The sequence below is a fragment of the Notothenia rossii genome, assembly GCF_949606895.1.
Source record: "Notothenia rossii genome assembly, contig: scaffold_384, whole genome shotgun sequence".
Classification (NCBI taxonomy): domain Eukaryota; kingdom Metazoa; phylum Chordata; class Actinopteri; order Perciformes; family Nototheniidae; genus Notothenia; species Notothenia rossii.
The window spans coordinates 10,334-33,944 of record NW_027639620.1 but is presented as its reverse complement, the minus strand read 5'-3'; the positions used below and the strand labels follow the sequence as shown (position 1 = coordinate 33,944).

The window sequence follows — 23,611 nt, the reverse complement described above, 5'->3', positions numbered from 1 at the left end:
GACTAAAAGTAAAGTGCCCCGATAAACATTCACCTGTTTGTCATCTTGCAATCTACTTATTTATATAAATAGTTATGCACCGCAATAAACTGTATTTAGAGATATAAATACTATGTGGGGAATATTTACTGTGTATATTCTACAGCTCTTTTTAAGAGAAATACAATTACTTCACTTATTATTCCATATAGTGTTTATGTGTTTTATTGCAGTCATTTAAGCCACAAATACTTAATTTAAAGGTGGGGTAGGTAAGTTTGAGAAACCACCTCGAGTGTGCTAGAATTTGAAAATGCACAGCCGGAAACAATCTGCCCCTTCCTTACAGAGCCCCTCCTCCAACACACACGAACGCACACATGACCAATGAGGGCACGAGATAAGTTTGTGCACAGATGGAAGGCTGACAGGCAGGTAGGCCATCCAGTTATTTTAGCCGGGCCGGCTCAGATGATTGGTCGTGCACTACGGCTTCCACAGATTACATGTTTTAATGGATTTGTCAAAGCTCTTCAGATATTCATTGCTATCGGGACGTTAAGAGCATTCCATGGAATATAACAACACGTGTATCTCGAGCCGGTTTCTCAAACTCACCTTCCCCACCTTTAAAGCATTTTTTTAACTATTATTGTGGAAATTATTACTACTACAATTAGTTTTTTTAATTATTGTATTTATTATAATTATTAGTGTTTTTTTTTAACACTCTTTTTAGTTGTGTGTGTATTTTAGCTCCTTTCCACTACACCACTGTTTTCCTGTTTGTTGTATTTTATTATTTCCTGCAGCACGGATCACTTTAATTTCAATCTGATGACTCCTGATATCCCAGAAACACTATATATAATATATGGTACCTGGCTCCGGGCATTGGAGGCAGCTGGGGGGTGGAGGCGGGGGTGGGGGGCTTCAGGTCTCCCCCCTCTGCCATGGAGCTGCTGGTGGACTGAGGAGTCTGAGGGCCCTGCAGGGACCCAGAGCCAGCTGAGGAACAAGGAAACACACTCAGTTAGTGATTAGGAGAGGAAACAGATGTGTGAGTTTTATTATTTACATGTTATAACACACATAGATCCGAATACACACATGGATATTAAAAACACCACATTTCTAACAACCAGAACAAGCGTTATATAGAACATTATTGTTGTAACTTGACAAATATCGCCTGTATATAGGGAGGATAATCAATATAATTAAACATTTTTACTGCATTCTGGATCAATTCAAAAGCACCATTAGGGTGCATTCACACCTAATAGTCTGCTCTCTGCTGCTCCAGACCACAGTTTGTTGCATTCTTTCATTTCTCAGAAGGTTCGGTTTGCGTTCACACGGGCAAAACTCAAACGGACTATAAACTTTAAACACAAGTCATGTGCACGGAAATGCTGTTCAACCATTGGTCAGACATTAAGGGGGTAAAAACGCAAATCCCGGCAATTTCTACCGGAGCCTCCGCCATGGAGCATCGGCAGGTTATTCTCATGCTGCTGTTAATCTGGAGATCAACGGACACTAGCGGCCCGCGCATATGATTATATAATCAGACAACGTCAGTTAAAAAACATTATAACACATATAATGAGAGACGTTCTGCAGTCAGGAGGGCGTTTCACCGACGACAGGTGTTCTTACTTTTATGTAGCTACTTTACACGACACTGTTCAACACTTCATTCTGCTTCACTCTTTAACTAAACAACCGCGGATGTCTTGAAAGACTCTTTCGCTAAAGATTTTGAAGATATCCGCGTTCTTGTGACACGTAAATACTACGCTTCCTATGTTTTGGTGCGGACTGCGTTCACACCAGCGATGAACCGCTCCAGAGTTCACAAGCAAGCGCTCCGAGACCACCTATTTTAGCGGACCAGAGTCCGGTTGTTTAGTTTACGTCAGCGGTCTCGGACTGTGTTCACACCGACCCAAATGAACCGCATTAAGCGGCTAAACGCACCAGGGTTCGATTCAACCGGACTATAGAAGGCTGGTGTGAACACACCCGGTGTCAAATTTGAAAGATCCCACACTAGCAAAGAACACCATGGCAGCCGCCAGACTCCTCACCCACACCAAATCATGGCATCACATCACCCCGGTCCTCAAAGAACTCCACTGGCTTCCCGTGTCTCACCGCATCCACTACAAACCTCACTTACAAAGCCCACCACCATCTCCCCCCCCCGCCCCCCTACCTCACTGACCTCCTCATCCTCCCCGGACCCTCAGATCCACCTCAGCCGGTTTACTTTCCAACCCAGGGCCAAACTCCGGAGCTTTGGGGACAGAGCCTTCTCTGTGGCAGCCCCGAAGCTCTGGAACTCCCTCCCCCAAGACCTCCGTGAGTCTGAGTCCCTCACCCTGTTCCAGTCCCGCCTCAAAACCCGCCTCTTCAACTCTGTCTATCCATAATAAAAAGCATATCTATGTATAAAAAAAATATTCAAACAATTATTTGACTCTGTATTTGGTCCGCGGTCCTTTGGTTCCCGAGCCAAGTCTCAACAGACTCAACTACTAAAAAGGACAGAAATCATCTTGGTTTGAGTTATCCTTCAGGATTCAGAGAACATCCTTTAACTCCAGGCATAAAAGGCGAGCGTTGCTGGTGGATTGTGGGTAAACTGAGCCCTGATGTGGGGCTTTCAGGGAACACACGCTGCTTTCAGCAATCCTAAATCCCATTAAGGTATTTCTGAGCGCAGCACAGAGGAAACACAGGTCTGTGTCAAGCTGACTGGTTTCTCTTTTTAAGTGTGAAGACAGCAATAGAAAGTGTTGAGTCTTACGGATCCATCACAGCATGACATAGACACCCCCCCCACCCCCCTTTGAGTAACCAGGAAATAATGATCTAAAACATGACTCATGTTATCAAGCTGGTGAAAAGGGCAAAAGGCATTGAAGTCCCGGCATAGCCCCTGTATCAGGAATGGTCCAGTCGCCCAGTAAATCCCCAAATTATCAATTTAAAGCATCTGTGTCATAATTTCACAACTTGAAAAACATTTTATATTAGTTATACCATCATAGTAACAAGCATAAAAAGTTACATTTAACATTATCTCAGCTTTTTCAGTACAGATTTGAGGGAAAATATTCATAATGATGAAATTTGGATCCAGTTTTTTGAGATATTTTAGGAGACATGAAGTGTACCATCTAAAGATCCGACCAGTTTCCGTTAGCTTTGACCGGTAAATCTAAATCTCTCTGGTCAAAATAATTTCCCCTTAGCGCAATACCGCATCAGCTGCGCCACTTATGTGACAGACAAGAAGAGTCAAGTCTAATGTCTAACACGTAATGTGGAGAAAGAGATGTCCTGTCTGGGTTGATTGTGCGTTGATCTGTTGGTAATGCCTCGGGGGTTCCGTTGGGCATGTAAACAAATGCATAATGCTGCGCTATACTTTGTGGCCTCACCCGGTTGCATAGCGACGCTTATTGTTGAGAGGTCTTTTAATAAGCAGGTAGTCATATCATTAGCTAGAACTAGCTGGATCTGATCGATATGGACATAAACGCAAGTCTATTCTGACGGGAGAGAGAGATCAGCCGGTGAGCGGAACAAAACACACTTCAGGTTAGAATATCACACGTAGCTATTTTAATCACCTCTCAAACTACCGTAACTAGTTATAGGTATGTTTATTTTTTACAGTCGGGTCTCTCATTACTGATCAGCGAGCTGCATGATACTGACGGGCTGCCAGGAGAGGGAGAGAGCGCTCCGTTTATTATTCCCGTGTAATTATAAGTTACTGTATGATTTTGAATAATGTAGTTAATCTACTATAATTAGTTTGTTTAATATCGAATAATATCAATTTGTTTTAAAGCTGAATAAATAACAACGAAGACCTTTGACCGGCACTTTTCTCATTTAGTCCGGAAGATTTAAACTTTAACGGACATGTTGACCGGCAACGGAAACTCTGGATCCTACAATACCTTACATGTCATCTTTATACTAAGTACTGCTTAAAGTTAGCATTCAAATATGTCAACGTAAACGCATAAAACAAACGCAGTTAATCTAGAAACCTTAACGCGTGGAGCAAAACAAAAAAATCATGCTTGGGTAGCTAAAAGTCAGAAAATTGTCAGACTTCATGCCAATAATTCAGAAATACCACAGAAGTCGTAATAAATTAAAAAACCTTCTGATGTCTCATACCAGTGTGTCATGCATTCCTTCACTACAACACCACGCCTGTATTTGATCATTTCCTACAACAACAAAAAACAAGTAAATACGAGTATTTAAAACTTGTAATACGGCTGCCTGACCTGTATAGACAGCCAGTGTGTGTGTGTGTTATTGTTAGTGTGTGTGACATCTCGTACTTTACTTTCCGCTATCACTATTAGCACGCCAGTCTGATGACTCACAGGTTCCCATTCATTAAACAGCCCCACACACACACACAGGCTAAGCGGGGTCAGTTGCAGGTCACATTCATTTATTCACCACACACACACACACACACACACACACACACACACACACACACACACACACACACACACACACACACACACACACACACACACACACACACACACACACACACACACACACACACACACACACACACACACACACACACACACACACACACACACACACACACACACACACACACACACACACACACACACACACACACACACACACACACACACACACACACACACACCACTCTGTCTCTCTCTTACACACAGACACATTACACACACACACACACACATTACTCCAACTCCTCCCCCCCCTCCCTCTGGGCAGGGATTTCCCTCCACTAAAGATGAAGGAGGAAGGGGATCTCGTGAGGATGGAAACAAAATGAGTAAAGTCACACACAGAGAGAGAGAGAGAGAGAGAGAGAGAGAGAGAGAGAGAGAGAGAGAATTTTACACACACATTCAACCCCATTCATCATTTCTGGCTCAGCACTAATCTCCAGGGAGCTCTGTAGCCCTGGGCCGGGGGGGGGGGGCATCACTATCGCCAAATCACCTCCTCCTCCCCCCTTCCTCCCTCCTCCCCCCCTTCTAACTGCAGGGCTGATGCCAGCTGACGGGGTCCCTGATGTCTCCTGTATCGTTTCTCCAGCGCTGACTCAGGGTCTGACAGCAGCACATGGTCTCTGCTGGCAGCTAAAAAATCGAGTCCCTCCAAAGCAAACAGCTTCCAGGCGTCACACCCCCCACCCCCCCCACCCCCCCCCCCCCTTAACCTCTGACTGACTGCCAGTTCACACACACTGACTTTTAGTATCCGACATTCATTGAAAGATTTGGCATGCTGCAGAAACACTGATGATAGGACACTAAAGACGACATATTCTGCTGATGTTCAGGTGTATATCAGTATGTAGAGTCTCTACTTTAAAGAGTCCTCTCCTGCTGATGTTCAGGTGTATATCAGTATGTAGTGTCTCTACTTTAAAGAGTCCTCTCCTGCTGATGTTCAGGTGTATATCAGTATGTATTGTCTCTACTTTAAAGAGTCCTCTCCTGCTGATGTTCAGGTGTATATCAGTATGTAGTGTCTCTACTTTAAAGAGTCCTCTCCTGCTGATGTCCAGGTGTATATCAGTATGTATTGTCTCTACTTTAAAGAGTCCTCTCCTGCTGATGTTCAGGTGTATATCAGTATGTAGTGTCTCTACTTTAAAGAGTCCTCTCCTGCTGATGTTCAGGTGTATATCAGTATGTAGTGTCTCTACTTTAAAGAGTCCTCTCCTGCTGATGTTCAGGTGTATATCAGTATGTAGTGTCTCTACTTTAAAGAGTCCTCTCCTGCTGATGTTCAGGTGTATATCAGTATGTAGTGTCTCTACTTTAAAGAGTCCTCTCTTGCTGATGTTCAGGTGTATATCAGTATGTAGTGTCTCTACTTTAAAGAGTCCTCTCCTGCTGATGTTCAGGTGTATATCAGTATGTAGTGTCTCTACTTTAAAGAGTCCTCTCCTGCTGATGTTCAGGTGTATATCAGTATGTAGTGTCTCTACTTTAAAGAGTCCTCTCCTGCTGATGTTCAGGTGTATATCAGTATGTAGTGTCTCTACTTTAAAGAGTCCTCTCCTGCTGATGTTCAGGTGTATATCAGTATGTAGTGTCTCTACTTTAAAGAGTCCTCTCCTGCTGATGTTTAGGTGTATATCAGTATGTAGTGTCTCTACTTTAAAGAGTCCTCTCCTGCTGATGTTCAGGTGTATATCAGTATGTAGTGTCTCTACTTTAAAGAGTCCTCTCCTGCTGATGTTCAGGTGTATATCAGTATGTAGTGTCTCTACTTTAAAGAGTCCTCTCCTGCTGATGTTCAGGTGTATATCACTATGTAGTGTCTCTACTTTAAAGAGTCCTCTCCTGCTGATGTTCAGGTGTATATCAGTATGTAGTGTCTCTACTTTAAAGAGTCCTCTCCTGCTGATGTTCAGGTGTATATCAGTATGTAGTGTCTCTACTTTAAAGAGTCCTCTCCTGCCGATGTTCAGGTGTATATCAGTATGTAGTGTCTCTACTTTAAAGAGTCCTCTCCTGCTGATGTTCAGGTGTATATCAGTATGTAGTGTCTCTACTTTAAAGAGTCCTCTCCTGCTGATGTTCAGGTGTATATCAGTATGTAGTGTCTCTACTTTAAAGAGTCCTCTCCTGCTGATGTTCAGGTGTATATCAGTATGTAGTGTCTCTACTTTAAAGAGTCCTCTCCTGCTGATGTTCAGGTGTATATCAGTATGTAGTGTCTCTACATGTCTCCATGCTTTAATGTTCAAAAAGCTCTTTATTGTTCTCATACTGTCTGTGCTGCAGCACCTCTTTTCGCCCTCTGTCTGAAACCAGAGCCCAGTCTGCTCTGATTGGTTAGCTGGCCGGCTCTGTTGTGATTGGTCAACCGCCTAGAGATGTCCCGCCCCTTAGCCTATCACATATAATGCGTTTTGAAGAAAAAAAATGAAAAAAATAAAAGCATGAGTGTTATATAGTGATGTCACTTTGACCCTGAATACAAAAAATGTAAAAATAAAAGTGGTGTTTATGTTTGTTTGTCAAGAACTGTATTTATAATTTCCGGTTGAGCCTACAAAAACCTCACTGCACCACTGAACTGCAGTGTGATTAATCTCTAATCTCACATTGAGAAATACTTGCTAATCTGGAACCCATTCATTGATACATTTAATTCATAATCCTCATTCCCATATCAGACACCACCCCTTTCAACCCCTTTAACCTGTTAACCCCATAGCCTGTTGTTCAGGCCTCAGGCTCGAAAATGACATGCCCAGAACAAATGACCATATCTTCCCTTCTAAAAGGGATAAATTAATAATCTTTTTTCTCAAAGTAATGATACACCTGTGAGTTGGATGTAGAGAAGTCAGAATCAATATAGATGTTTTTATTTTAAAGTAAATTCAGATTATACATAGTAAAAAAAAAAAAATGATAGTGTCCGTCCAAAAAGAAAACATTACTTATAGTGAAAACCACCCTTGAATGATGGGATCGGAGACTAAAAGCTTTAGGAATCCAAACTATAACATATAATAAGTACCCTGAATCAAGCTTGATGCAAAACAAGTGATATTTGACCTTTTTAGAGAGGTTTAGCAAAAAAAATCTCTTCTGGGGTCATTTGGGTTTCTCTGGAACCCAATTGGTCGATTTTGATGATTGACACCTCTTTTGAACCGTTAGAGCCAATAGAATCGAAGAGAAAGTTCCAAATACACAGACACGTTACCATTGAGAAGTGAAAGCTATGTGCAGGCAGTCGAAAGCTATCTTACGCTCTGAAATCTGAAAGCTAGGTTTATTGCTGATGGATTATCAGAAATCATTTCAAAGTGACAGACACATTGGATTAACCTATGGATTAACCTTCAGCAGCGTTTTTATCGTTTTAATGCCATTGAACACAACTTTTGATCAGAACAACAGCAAAAAGTAAGACATATTGCCGTTTTTCCTCCGTAATGCTACGTGTTGTGAAGTCTGGTTTTGTTTCCCATGTCGCGTTATGATGATGAGACATGTACGTAGTAACGTGGGTTTGCATGTTATTGTTCTCTGTTATCCTTTATCTACTTGTCTTTCATCGTTTCTTTATAACTGTTGATGTGTTGTGATTTAAAAAAAGGTGTCTATTACCATCTGGCCGAGGACAACAGCTGGAAATTAGCAATGTTGGCTAAAGCTAATGCCCCGTTTACTGTTTTTTGTGACCGTTGATCAATGCGGACTCTCCGTGATACTATAAACAAATAAACTAAACACTTGCTAGTGCTTCTGAATTTGGGGAATTCTCACCTGGGCTGGGGGGCTGGGCCTTGGGCGGGTTCTTTTTGGAGTCGGTGTTGAAAAAGTCCGCTGGCGGGTCTTCACCGCGCTCGATCTTGCACTCGAAGGCGTACAAACACTGGATGTACTGTTTCTTTAGCGAGCTGGCAGCGCTGCTCGATGTTCCCACGTTCAGGTTGGTAGACAGCTCTCTCCACTTCTTGTTCTTGTTCACCTGGTGGGCGAGAGACAAGAGAGGAAGACTTGAGGAATTATTGTCTGTTATTGAAACACTGATATTCTGTTCAGAATGAGACGACACTGCTGTGCAATAACAGTGTACAGTATTACTGGGTGCTACTTTAATATGTTCACTTACTCTTATGGTGCTAGTTCTTGTTTTTATTAATCTACTGTTTTTAATTGCTTTGTCCATGCATGTAATTCGCTCAAAATAAAAGCGAATTAAGCATATGTAGGTATAAGTAGAACAAAACAAAGAAAACATGCCTACTATAAATCTGAAATTAAATTAAAGAAAAAAATTACAAAAGTAAATAATACAAATAAATAAATATAATAATATACAAAATATATGAGAAAAACAAAGTATTTATGTATATATACACAGCAAATATACAAGACATATTTTGTTGATGCGCGCTTGCCTCTTATCTAATTATGTTAGTCTACTTGTTTCATTTCTCCTTTGTCTGCACTCTCCATGTAGATTTCCCCGTCGTTGGACGAATGAAAGTTTTCCTTATTCTGATTAAAGTACCTGTGTGAGGCCTCCGATCTCTTTGACGGACACGTAGAGTCTGAAGAGGTCCAGAGGTTTGCGTCCCACAGCAGGAAGGTTGTTCATTCCCATCGCCTTTTCCTCCGCGAAAGCCAGAAATCGATCGACCCACATCTTCCTCTCCGGCTCCGGGCCGAGCTCATACAGACGGGTGATCTTTTCGTTAGTGAGGGTGGAAGAGCTCGACTTCTGCGAGGGCGAAAGAAAGGAAGAAATCGTGAGGAAAAGCTTCAATATAGGGATGCTCCGATCGCCAATTTTGGGGCCGATCGCGGGAATCAGTATCCGCCAATATAAGATATGAGGACGAGTGGGCGGGGCCTATGGGGATCTTCCATTTAAAGTGATGTTTAAAACTCAGTTAATGCTCATTCACTGGCGCTTCCACAAACAACAACCAACATAATTATTACATTCAAATGAAAATCATTATTCAAGTTTACTTTGGATAATAACACGGGAGAAATGAGCAGAAGCGCTCTCTTTTCCCCCCTCCCTCTCCTGACAGCCCGTCAGATGAATCCGTCTCATGCAGCTCACTGATCCAGTAATGAGTGACCCGACAGTGAAGAATAAATATATGTAGAACTAGTTTAGCTAGTTCCAGAGGTAGATAACACTAAGCGTGTTAGGTATAACTCTTAGTGTGTGTTTTGCTCCGCTCAAGTTTCCATATTTGACAGCTTTTTCTAAAGGATTAAGCAATTATCCAAATAATTGCTGATAATTACTTCTTCAGATTAATTTATTAATTTACTGCAGATTTTTTTTTACTAAAATCATTTCATTCTACCTTTTTTGTTGTTGTTGTTGTTGTTGTTGTTTCGGGCTTGGGAGTCCCCTCTACTTTGTTGTTGATCTTCAGAGCAGGGTTCATTTTCTCCATGGCAAACTCCGTGCTGGGGGGCATTCCTGGATGGAAAAAAAACATTTGACCAATCTTTCCTAGACTTCTAACCACATAGAGGCAGAGTGGTGCAGGAATGAGTCCTCAAACCTGGAAATGAGTTAGCATTAACACAAGCTGAAGAGATGTTTGTTTTACGACCTAAAATATGTCAGTAAATACTCCACAAGTGAATTCAAAAATGGCGGTTGCTAACAAGTGTCTTAATGAAACGACTAAAAGTCATCACGCCCAACATTAGCCGCCTTTAGCTTAGTGGTGGTGACGTGAAGTCATGTGACCGTGCTGTAGTTCCTTTATAGCCCAACATTAGCCGCCTTTAGCTTAGCGGTGGTGACGTGAAGTCATGTGACCGTGCTGTAGTTCCTTCATAGCCCAACATTAGCCACCTTTAGCTTAGCGGTGGTGATGTGAAGTCATGTGACCGTGCTGTAGTTCCTTTATAGCCCAACATTAGCCACCTTTAGCTTAGCGGTGGTGACGTGAAGTCATGTGACCGTGCTGTAGTTCCTTTATAGCCCAACATTAGCCACCTTTAGCTTAGCGGTGGTGACGTGAAGTCATGTGACCGTGCTGTAGTTCCTTTATAGCCCAACATTAGCCGCCTTTAGCTTAGCGGTGGTGACGTGAAGTCATGTGACCGTGCTGTAGTTCCTTTATAGCCCAACATTAGCCACCTTTAGCTTAGCGGTGGTGACGTGAAGTCATGTGACCGTGCTGTAGTTCCTTTATAGCCCAACATTAGCCGCCTTTAGCTTAGCGGTGGTGATGTGAAGTCATGTGACCGTGCTGTAGTTCCTTTATAGCCCAACATTAGCCACCTTTAGCTTAGCGGTGGTGACGTGAAGTCATGTGACCGTGCTGTAGTTCCTTTATAGCCCAACATTAGCCACCTTTAGCTTAGCGGTGGTGATGTGAAGTCATGTGACCGTGCTGTAGTTCCTTTATAGCCCAACATTAGCCACCTTTAGCTTAGCGGTGGTGACGTGAAGTCATGTGACCGTGCTGTAGTTCCTTTATAGTCCAACATTAGCCGCCTTTAGCTTAGCGGTGGTGATGTGAAGTCATGTGACCGTGCTGTAGTTCCTTTATAGCCCAACATTAGCCACCTTTAGCTTAGCGGTGGTGACGTGAAGTCATGTGACCGTGCTGTAGTTCCTTTATAGCCCAACATTAGGTTTTTACTTCAAAAGTCCTTAAGTGGTGTTAATATGTGGAAATTATCCTGCTTAACAAAATGTGTAAGTGTCATAAATGTGTGTTTGCCAAAGATCGCATTTTCTGAAATAATCCAAAATCCAGTGGGAAACTCCCATTGGCTGTTTGTCGAGGGAACCAATGAGATGCTACCTTCAGGGTCGGCTGCACTACTCTACATTTTAACATTCTTTCAGAGTTTTTACTCACCAGGACTGTTGTTGGGTAGGTTTGTTCCCATTGGATACGGCCCTGGCCCTGGCCCTCCCTGGTTCATCATCCCATGCATGCTGTTCATACCCGGCCCGTACGGAGATCCTGTTCCCATCATTCCTTGGGACATGTTAGGATATCCAGGTGGCCTGCAGAAGAATAAGCTTGCTTAGAAACTCAGAAACAGAGGTGGAATTTTTCTGGTATCAGTACTTTACTCCACTACTTATTTTTCTGACAAATTTTGACTTTGACTTCTTACATGTTGAACTCAAATACCTGTACTTTCTACTTCTTACATGTTGAACCCAAATACCTGTACTTTCTACTTCTTACATGTTGAACCCAAATACCTGTACTTTCTACTTCTCACATTTTGAACACAAATACCTGTACTTTCTACTTCTTACATGTTGAACACAAATACCTGTACTTTCTACTTCTTACATGTTGAACACAAATACCTGTACTTTCTACTTCTTACATGTTGAACTCAAATACCTGTACTTTCTACTTCTTACATGTTGAACCCAAATACCTGTACTTTCTACTTCTCACATTTTGAACACAAATACCTGTACTTTCTACTTCTTACATGTTGAACTCAAATACCTGTACTTTCTACTTCTTACATGTTGAACACAAATACCTGTACTTTCTACTTCTTACATGTTGAACTCAAATACCTGTACTTTCTACTTCTTACATTTTGAACACAAATACCTGTACTTTCTACTTCTTATATTTTGAACACAAATACCTGTACTTTCTACTTCTTACATGTTGAACTCAAATACCTGTACTTTCTACTTCTTACATGTTGAACTCAAATACCTGTACTTTCTACTTCTCACATGTTGAACACAAATACCTGTACTTTCTACTTCTTACATGTTGAACTCAAATACCTGTACTTTCTACTTCTTACATGTTGAACTCAAATACCTGTACTTTCTACTTCTCACATGTTGAACTCAAATACCTGTACTTTCTACTTCTTACATGTTGAACCCAAATACCTGTACTTTCTACTTCTCACATTTTGAACACAAATACCTGTACTTTCTACTTCTTACATGTTGAACCCAAATACCTGTACTTTCTACTTCTTACATGTTGAACACAAATACCTGTACTTTCTACTTCTTACATGTTGAACACAAATACCTGTACTTTCTACTTCTTACATGTTGAACACAAATACCTGTACTTTCTACTTCTTACATGTTGAACACAAATACCTGTACTTTCTACTTCTTAGATGTTGAACTCAAATACCTGTACTTTCTACTTCTTACATGTTGAACACAAATACCTGTACTTTCTACTTCTTACATGTTGAACTCAAATACCTGTACTTTCTACTTCTTACATGTTGAACACAAATACCTGTACTTTCTACTTCTTACATGTTGAACTCAAATACCTGTACTTTCTACTTCTTACATGTTGAACACAAATACCTGTACTTTCTACTTCTTACATGTTGAACACAAATACCTGTACTTTCTACTTCTTACATGTTGAACACAAATACCTGTACTTTCTACTTCTTACATGTTGAACACAAATACCTGTACTTTCTACTTCTTACATGTTGAACTCAAATACCTGTACTTTCTACTTCTTACATGTTGAACTCAAATACCTGTACTTTCTACTTCTTACATTTTGAACACAAATACCTGTACTTTCTACTTCTTATATTTTGAACACAAATACCTGTACTTTCTACTTCTTACATGTTGAACTCAAATACCTGTACTTTCTACTTCTTACATGTTGAACTCAAATACCTGTACTTTCTACTTCTCACATGTTGAACACAAATACCTGTACTTTCTACTTCTTACATGTTGAACTCAAATACCTGTACTTTCTACTTCTTACATGTTGAACTCAAATACCTGTACTTTCTACTTCTTACATGTTGAACTCAAATACCTGTACTTTCTACTTCTCACATGTTGAACACAAATACCTGTACTTTCTACTTCTTACGTGTTGAACTCAAATACCTGTACTTTCTACTTCTCACATGTTGAACACAAATACCTGAACTTTCTACTTCTCTCATTTCCCAAACAGGCTGGTTCCTTTAGTCTGAATGTGTGTTTGGTGGCGTGATCATTATTATTTAGAGTCATTGCGTGCCTATTGATTTGAACACGATCCGTGTAGCCATCATTTCCTGGTCTTCTCTAAAGAAGAGGGACCAATGGAAACGTTGTCATGTTGCCGTTGTTCAGCATGGAAACATTCATTAGCTAACAATGACATTATTGTTCTATTAATATAAAGGGAGGTCAGGTACTCTTTAAAACAGCTGCTAGTTATGGGTACTTTTTACTGAAGTACATTTCAAAGCCTCTTTACTTTTACTTGAGTAAAGAAGTTTAGTCAGTACTTCTACTTTTCCCAGAGTATTTTTAAATACGAGTATCTGTACTTCTACTTGAGGAAAGGATGTGTGTACTTTTGCCATCTCGGCTCAGAAATAAAAGGCGTTTCTGGAACAAACCTATCAATTTTCCTCATTTTCAGCTTTCTAGGTTTAGCTCTTTTCTGCAGGAACCATCAATTTACGTCATATGACTCGAGCAATTGCCAAACCCACGAGTGTTTCTCTCTGTAGGCTGCGCTGGCATCCTCGCAGGGGAAATATGTGATTCACTCATCTCAAAAACCATCTCCTGCTTTCACACTCTCTCCACTTTTCCATTTTCTCTCACAGATAAGTGTTTGGTCTACTGCCATCCAGTCTGCGGCAACTCGAGCACACAGCGGACCGGCTTGCACGTGGGAAGAAGCTAACATTTTTTTTATGGTAACACACAAAAACCTGCATATTCACACACACACACACACACACACACACACACACACACACACACACACACACACACACACACACACACACACACACACACACACACACACACACACACACACACACACACACACACACACACACACACACACACACACACACACACACACACACACACACACACACACACACACACACACACACACACACACACACACACACACACACACACACACACACACACACCTAAAGGATGGGGCTGCAGACTCTCAATGCATACTGATCCTCAAATGCTTCACAACGTCTCACTGAGAGAGTGAAGCTACATAAGCAGTTATATGTTTATGCATGGCGTCCAGAGACTTTTCAAAAAGTATCTAATCAAATAAGCACTAGGACAAGCGCTATAAAAAATGTATAATTATTATTAATCACCTGTTGTGTATGGAGTTTGTTGGTCCGTGGTGCATCGAGGGTCCTCCGTCCTTCCTGTTCATGCCTGGAGGCGGACACATCCCAGACGCCACCTGAGGAGGCATGCCGGCCATGTTTGCTGCCATCCCGGGGCCAAAAGGCCGGGGACCCATCTGTCCGGGGCCTAATCTACCGGGTGGGATGCCTCCGTACGGGACCCCCCCACCCTGACCAGGCATGGGGTTCATGGAGCCGCTCATAATTCTATCAGGCCCGGGACCTGTGGGGTAGTTAGCGTTGGGCATGCCTGTGTATCCGGGCTGCCGGGGGTAACCTGGAGAGTTACAGAGACACAGAAATAAGGTAAGATAAAATAAGATTTTTTTAAGACTTTATTTATCCCCGTGGGGAAATGCAGGCGTTTAGAGCAGCGGGTTAAAATATTCCAACGTGCTTGCTAGCGCCACCTATGAAAGTCGGTTTTCGGAAAAATGTACAGTCGCACCGTAACTCCGAATGACCTGAAATGCTGCACCCTTATCCGTCTCCACCTGCTCTACAAATAATCCTCTTGGACCCCTAAGCTCCGCCTACTTTTATTACTTCACACAGGGTAAAAATTAAATAGAATACAAATTAAAATAATAATACAGCAAGTGATAAAGTCACTATTAAAAACAAGATCTCACCACATACACCTTTGCTGTTTTATTTTATTATTAGTATCTATTTATCTTATGTCTATTTCATTATTATTATTATTGATTTGTTTGTATGTAGATACAGCTAAATGAAAATGGAAAAACTGTTGATCAAAACGTGAACATGTATGTATAATGAAACTGAAATAAAAACTAAGTAAAGAAAAAACAAGATATCACAGTAAAAACATGTTAAATATGTTTACCCAGTCTCACGGCATTTTGTGTCATAGTCACAAAATTAATTTAATCTATTGATTCGTGTTCACCAACACGAATTTCGTATTTTGTTGGTGTCACACAGAACGATTTTAAAAGCAATGTATTTCTATTGGTAGTATGTTTCGGTCTTTTTGTCCGGTCGGGTCTTGGAAGACCAGAAGCTGTGTGGTTCATAAAAACATTTTCTGACTCAATATCTTACCCTAAGCCTAACCCTATCCCTTTTATTTTAAAAGAGTTTTTTTGCCGTCCGCGAGGAAAAGAAATGTGGCTCAGAGCCTCAGAATACTGACATCTGTATTTCTTTAAAAAAAAAAAAAATCCTTCTAACTTGTTATTATTTGGTGCAGGCACGAAACATACTACCAATAGAAATACATTGCTTCTAAAATCGTTCTGTGTCAGAATACTGAAATCTGTATTTTTTTTTTATGTTTTTCCTTCGAATTTGTTATTATTTACATTGCTTTTAAAATCGTTCTGTGTGACACGGAAAAAAAATCCGCCAAATCGTCGTGTTGGTGAACACGATTAATTTCGTGACCATGACACGAAATGCCGTGAGACTGTGTTGTTACATCAGAGTGCAGGTTAAAGTTGTAAAACAGTGCAGGTGTTATGTTTGAACAGTCCTGGTTATGCAGATTTAGCCAAAAAGATTCATCAGATAGGTTTCCATTTCCTCAGGTCTATGAAGTCTTCTGCTTCCCTGATGAGCTGCAGACGTCCTGATCTAAAATGTTCCTCTGCAGCCTGATGGATTTCTCACTCACAACTTCTTCAAAAGCACAGAAACCATCTGAGACTTCAAAGTGCAGCGTGTGTGATTTCATAAATACATGAAGTGAGAGGGAACTTCAAAGCCTTTTTTTTTTTTAAATATATAAATCTGGGCCATCTATGAAAGTGGGATGATAGCAGAGCGACAACTCATTCATAATATTTTTTTACGAGTTGCCAAGCAACACATTGCATTTCCTGTGAACACCGTCACTTTGCCATTTAAATAATTGAAGCAATATGAAGGGAAGATATGAAGCTGCAGCTGTAGGAAATATCAGGTTTGCAACTCAATAAAGTAGTATGGTATAATTATTGCGATATTTGTTATCAATGTGCCATAGGCTCATTTCCCTTTGCCCTTATATATATATATATATATAATATATATATATAAATATATATTGAAGATCAGAGGACATTACCAGTTCACAATATTCTTTACGAGCTGCAGAGAGAAGAACACATGCATTTAAAACACTTTTGCAATAGCAGTAACTTATTATATATTTGCAGTTTTAATAAATAAAGTGCTCATTTCCTTTTGCATTTGCTTATTTATCGAAGTATACAGTGATGACTGCAGGACGACAACTTCATCATATGGTTTACGATTTTACGAAAGCGACTGTATAATTGACTCTCGCTCCGCGGTCTCACACAGCGAGCAGTAGAAGTAGGGAAGAAGAAGTGAGGAAGAAGGGAAGTAGTAGGGAAGAAGTAGGGAAGAAGGACGGAGGAAGTAGGGAAGAAAGACGGAGGAAGTAGGGTGGAAGGACGGAGGAAGTAGGGAAGAAGTATGAAGGAAGTAAGGAAGAAGTAGGGAAGAAGTAAGGAGGAAGTAGGGAAGAAGGACGGAGGAAGTAGGGAGGAAGGACGGAGGAAGTAGGGAAGAAGTAAGGAAGAAGTAGGGAAGAAGGACGGAGGAAGTAGGGAGGAAGAACGGAGGAAGTAGGGAGGAAGGACGGAGGAAGTAGGGAAGAAGTAAGGAAGAAGTAGGGAGGAAGTAGGGAAGAAGTAAGGAGGAAGTAGGGAGGAAGGACATAGGTAGTAGGGAAGAAGTAGGGAGGAAGTAGGGAAGACGTAGGGAGAAAGTAGGGAAGAAGTAGGGAGGAAGTAGGGAAGAAGTAGAGAGGAAGTAGGGAAGAAGTAAGGAGGAAGTAAGGAGGAAGTAGGAAGTATGTGGTGGCAGACAGCAGGGAGCCACACACACACACTTAATCATTTTGATGTGAAGTTGCAGCCATCGGAAATATTGACTTTCTTAAAACTGCAAATATATAAGCATTGCAACACTTGAATGAATGGCTCATTTACCTTTGCATGTGTCCATTATGAAATATCATTAATAGTTGCAGGATTCATAATATTTGGAGGATTGGAAAAAAGAACCCTGACTAACTGACACTGTTCTCTCCTACGTTTTTGTCCACCAGTGAAGAGGGCATATAAAGCTGTTGCTCCCCCCCCCTTGCCTCACCTTGCGGACCGTACTGGACCCCCTGAGGCCCGTAGTTTCCCATGGAGTTGTTCTGGGGATATGGTCCCATCCCAGCATGCATCTGGCCTCCAGAAGACTGGCGTGGAGATAAGGCGGAGCCAGGCTGTCCCGGGGACCCGTACGGAGGCATCTGAGGGTTACGCATGTACACTGGAGAGGATCGTGAGAGAACGTCATTCAGGGTTCTGCAGCTTAGGGCGCTTTAGATTTAACACTTCTTTGAAATACCCCTCGGAAATAAAGTTAGGACAAATTGTCTGCACATCTCTATGCAATTCGGATACCTGCGTGATGTCAATGAGAGAAGCATACGTAATTTTATAGAGATAAGATCATTTATTTTAATAACAAATTAAGGCCTTTTTGACCAATACATTCAAGGCTTTTAACGCCCTTTTAAAGACTTTATTACGCTATCAGGACTTGCATGACCTTAATGCGAGAGGAATTATTTGAAAATAATATCCCAGGATTAACCAAAAAACCTTAAAATGTATTCAAGTCATTTTTGTACCAATAATGCATTTTAGGCCCAATCCCAAACCACCCCATACACACTACCTGTCCGTTTGTGCGGAGGGTCCGCCACATTAAGTGCTGTTCCAAACCAACGAGTGTGGAGGGGGAGTGGGCTATCAAGCCCCCAAACAGCGAGTCTGCATCGGTGGTGACTTGAGACCGGTCTCTACCTGACCGGTCTCAACGCTGTGTGTGTCCGTCAGGAAACACGCTGTTTACAAGTAGTTCCAGAAAACATCCACTTATAAACTGCGATGTTCACAACCTCATGATAACCTCATATGTTTTTAACTTAGGATCATACCTGTGGTTATTCTAGAAAAAGGTAAATGTGTGCATTTTATTATAAAGTTGGAAAAACTAAGAAGCTTATAAACATCAGGTTTAAAAATAAAAGACACAATTAAAGATGTTTTGAGTTTTATTTTAGTTATTAATTTTATTTTTTGAGATGCTGATTTGAAACCGTTGTTACGTACAGTTACGGCATTTCCTGTTTCTGCCGGAGAGAGGGGAGTTTGACCCAAAGCTTGCTGCTGTATTTACTCCCTCCATCTGACAGGAGGGAGCCTCGTTGAGCTGCGAGCGTCACTCCACGGAGTTCACTCCGTCACGGAGGGGGAGTGTGTAGGGCGTGGTTTGGGATTCAGCCATAGAGTGATCAATTCAAGGTCTTTTAAGACTTTGAGGTTTTGAATAAGATCCATAGTTCTTAGTAAAACACCTCTCTTCTCTGTTAATGCTTAAGTTCAGTAACACATCATGTCGCTGTGTGAAGAACTTCACTCTTCACTTCCTCACAAACACACAGTGTGTGTGCTGTTACCCTCGGTTGACCTGGTGAGTACACTACAAGCACTTTTCCATTTAAAGATTCCGCCTGAGGAAGTGTTTACAAATGCAATACAAATAAAACACCTACGAGCAGCTGAGGACGGAGCCCTGTTGCTGCTTCTTTAAAACACACCTTATAAGCATGATTTGAACCCGTGTTGTGCAGAAAAACTCTTGATACAGGATGTTTAACACTCACCCCTTTCCTGGCCCATGGCTGACTGGTTCATGGGAGAGGAGTGCATGATGCTGTCTGACTGAACGCTGGGCGGCCGTGGAGGCATCTGATTACCTGAGGAGAGAAAACACACAAAGGACAAACTTTAAATGGACTTCCGAGTACGTTTGTTCGTCTCTGGAGCAGAAACTGTGTCAAATCTGTCAGGAAGAAATGAAAAGACAACTAACTGACTACTTTACTTTTACTGTTCTGACTTGTTGATCATAGAGTTATGGAAAAAGGCATCTTTGTTGAAACACACACACACACACACACACACACACACACACACACACACACACACACACACACACACACACACACACACACACACACACACACACACACACACACACACACACACACACACACACACACACACACACACACACACACACACACACACACACACACACACACACACACACACACACACACACACACACACACACACACACACACACACACACACACACACACACACGTCATAACTCCACTGTAGACATGACAATAAAAGCCTTGAATCTTGAATCTTATTAAAAACGACAACACTTTTTGTTGCTGCCCCTTGGTATTCTGGGAGCTGTAGTTTTATAACAACAGTTTTTACAACCACCAGTAAATGGAGTGTCGCCAAATGACTAAAATCTTACAGATGTCCACTCCAATCTTTTTGAAATATTGGCCATCAAAGCACCATAAGCCGATCAAATAAAAATAAAAACAGACACTCTGACATCGTCCCGTTAATCTGCGCTGAACAATGAGTCGTCGTAACTTCTGAGTCTCTGCCGTCTGGAGGCTTTCTGGCACCATGTTGGGAGAAAACGTCCCATCTGGCACGGCACTCAATGAATTACAAATGTTATCTGTTATGTATTTGTGAGGGGAATTAAAATCTCTAGATCTGTCTGCTGTTAGTTTACTCCATGTTTCACACAGCATCCAACTCCATATCTGACAACAAAGCTCCTACTTTCTTTAGCAGGTGTTATTTTGACCTGCAGGATAACTAGTATTATTAAATGGACTGTACTTATATCGCGCTTTATCCAGTCTTTAAGACCCCTCAAAGCACTTTACATCAGGGCTGTACGATTATGGCAATAATCACGATTATTTTGGTCAATAATTGATATCACAATTATTAAAAACGATTATCCATTTACTTTGAAAACATCAAATTTATTGAAAAGAAAAATGTAACAGTATGTTTTTAACAGTTGATTACCCTGAACGTTAAGTAGAATTAAACTGAAAAACCAATTAAAAAAAAAAAAAAAAACATCTTTTTTTTTTTTTTAAAGAAAAATAATAATCATTTTATTTCGATTACGTTGTTCTCGTAATCGTTGCAAGCCAAAATCGAAAGTAAAATACGATTAATTGCGCAGCTCACCTTTACATACTACATGTCATTCACCCATTCATACAGAGCAGTGTACCTCACTCTAGGGACTAACATTCATACACATTCACACACCGTTCGGGAGCAACTCAGGGTTAAGTATCTTGCCCAAGGACACATCGACATGTCGACTGCATGGGCTGGGATCGAACCTACAACCTTCTGGTTGAAAGACGACCGCACTCCCTCGCAACCACAGTCGCCCTTATTACATCCTAAGCTGCTCAATTAATTAACATTTGATTGAATATAATGTGCAATAGCACTGAAGTAAGCAGCGCTGAAGTAGACCTTTGAAACCTCTTTCTGAATTAAATAAAACCAACACCGAGGACAAGGGCAGACTTTATATTCAAGCAGAACCAGAATGCCTTCTCAATTATACTGAAATTATTCAATTTAATGACATGACACGAAACCAGAGGACAAAAGAGAGTCAGAGAACAGGCAAACAAAAAAAGAGACAGACAGACAGACAGACAGACAGACAGACAGACAAGACAGACAAGACAGACAAGACAGACAAGACAGACAAGACAGACAGACAGACACATAGACAGACACATAGACAGACAGACAGACAGACAGACAGACAGACAGATAGACAGATAGACAGACAGACAGGGTGTTTCTCAATGTCGAGCAAGGATGCTCCAGAGCCACTATTTCAAGGATGCCAAGTCATCGAGTGCCGCCGAAGGACTGTTCCAATGTCCAGGATGCTTGGAATTATTGCATTGATTATTGTGATTTTTTTTATTTGATGAATTTTACTTTATTGTTATTTACTTTTGAAATTATTATTTTATCTTTATTTTACACCGATTATTTTTGGAAAATATTATAATCTTTCTCATTTGTTATTTATTTCACTTTTCTTCTTTTTTTAAAATATTTTATTATTATTTTTAAAAAAATGTTATCACTGATTATTGTTTGAAATTGTATAATCTTTAGAAGAAAAATCACTGAATTCATAAATGATAAAACGAGTGTTATTGTAGAAGCATCTCCGACTGCAATAACTATAACAAATCTCCTCTGGCTGGAAGAGAACTCAATTTAATATTTGATAATCCATTCCTTGCTAAATGTATGTATATATAATATCCGGCTTTATATTTTGCAACTTTACATTTGTATTTCCACATGTATATTTTTTTAATGCTATTTTATTTATATTTCAGAAATATTTTGGATTGTTTATTTCTAGTCTTTTAATTAATCTTAAATACAAAATGAATAAATAAAAACACCAGTATTTTTTTTTCGTTTACCTCTGTAAATTAAAAAATAACTATATATTTCAAACCCCAGTAGTGAGTATTTACCTGGCACAGCAGCGGGGGAGAGGGGTCCAGTTCGGGACGGGGTGACGCTGGCAGGTGAGCCCACAGGTGAGGGGGAGGGTCCTCTGAGGCCCGGCAGGTGAGGAGAGGTGTGCGGAGAGAAGGGAGACTGGGCCGGGTTGCTCTGTTCTCCCTGACTGCTGGAAACACCTGAAGTGCTGACCCCTGGACTCAGAGCCCCCTCGGTGCCGGTGGGGAGGTCGTCTATGGAGCCCGAAAGATCCTGGGAAAAGAGGAGAGAGAAACGTTAAATATGGGTTTTACAGAAAAGGTTATTTAGGTCTCGAAATCTGGCACATTTTGGGTTTTCATCAGAGGACTTAAAGGTCCTCTATTATACTGTTTTTCATCAATATATCACAGCTCTCAGATATATCCAGAGCCTGTCTCTGATTGGCTGAAACACCAAAGAGATCATTGCAGCATTACCCATAATCCCCTCTGTTTCAGCCCTGTTTCCAAAGTGCTGATTCTCTGTCTGTTACTTGAGATGAAAATAAGGAGCCCCTCCCCACGCCCCTCTGAGAGAGATTTGGTAAAAAAAGAACTCAGTGGCGCTCTCGGAGGAGATTCAGGTGATTTGTGTGGTTTCCAAAGAGAAAGAAGGGGTCAAATAAATAAATATTTGAAGCAAATGATCTCTCCTGGTTGTGTTTTTGGGAAGGTGAATGTTTACACACACTTTCCGCTCACGTGGAGCCCATGTGTTCAGCTCAGAAATGCAAGCTCATCTGCCAGTCAGTAGGAGGAGGAGGGATGGGGGAAAAAAACACCAGGGAGGAGGAGGGAGAGCTCTCATTGGAAGGTGGCCAAACTATTCCCATAGAAATCTCACACTCTCAGGCTGGCTGCAGCCCCGAAGCCGGCGGTTTTGCACTTGAAACGACGCCCGATGCTATTTTTGGGACATGACCTGATGGAGGAACCCCAGAGGGAGTGACGGGAGGAGAACGCTGATTCAGAATCCTCCCCCACCCTTTCTCTCTCTCCCTCTCTCTCTGGTGAATGTTCACATGTAGGCCTTTTTCTGACCCGCTACTAAACCATGCAACCCTAAACTGAGGGCTTAATGGTTGAGGATCACAAGTGTTTCATTGGTGGACATTCAAGATTCAAGGCTTTTATTGTTACAGGCTCCTCCAACAGTGCAACACAATATAACATAAAATAGTGCAAGTAAATAGAATAGAATAGAAGTAGTGCCAGAAGAGTCTATATACAAGTGGTAAATAATGTTCGAAAACTAGGGCTCGGCGATTCGAACAAATAATCAAATATCAGCTTTCTGAACCGCTACTAAACCATTGGCTGATCACCAAATTTTGTTTACAGTAGGACTAGGCGAAGAAAAATCTAATATCCAAATGTTTTTGTACCAAATGTCTTACATAAGCTTTCACATTCATCTGTGGGTTTTGCA

General features: G+C 41.1%; 1 protein-coding gene across 1 annotated transcript; it reads right to left on the bottom strand.

The window, feature by feature from the left end:
• Positions 1-860: 860 nt before the first annotated feature.
• Positions 861-22,418, bottom strand: LOC307027600 (AT-rich interactive domain-containing protein 1A-like; the record flags this gene model as incomplete). The annotated part of the gene is made up of 9 exons (XM_079695880.1): positions 22,174-22,418; positions 19,414-19,506; positions 17,841-18,011; positions 14,679-14,991; positions 11,411-11,562; positions 9,890-10,008; positions 9,076-9,285; positions 8,325-8,529; positions 861-987 (listed from the first exon to the last, which is right to left on the bottom strand). Coding segments are annotated over exons 2-9 (1,382 nt in total), but the record flags the coding sequence as incomplete, so codon positions are not given.
• Between the last annotated feature and the right edge of the window lie 1,193 nt (positions 22,419-23,611).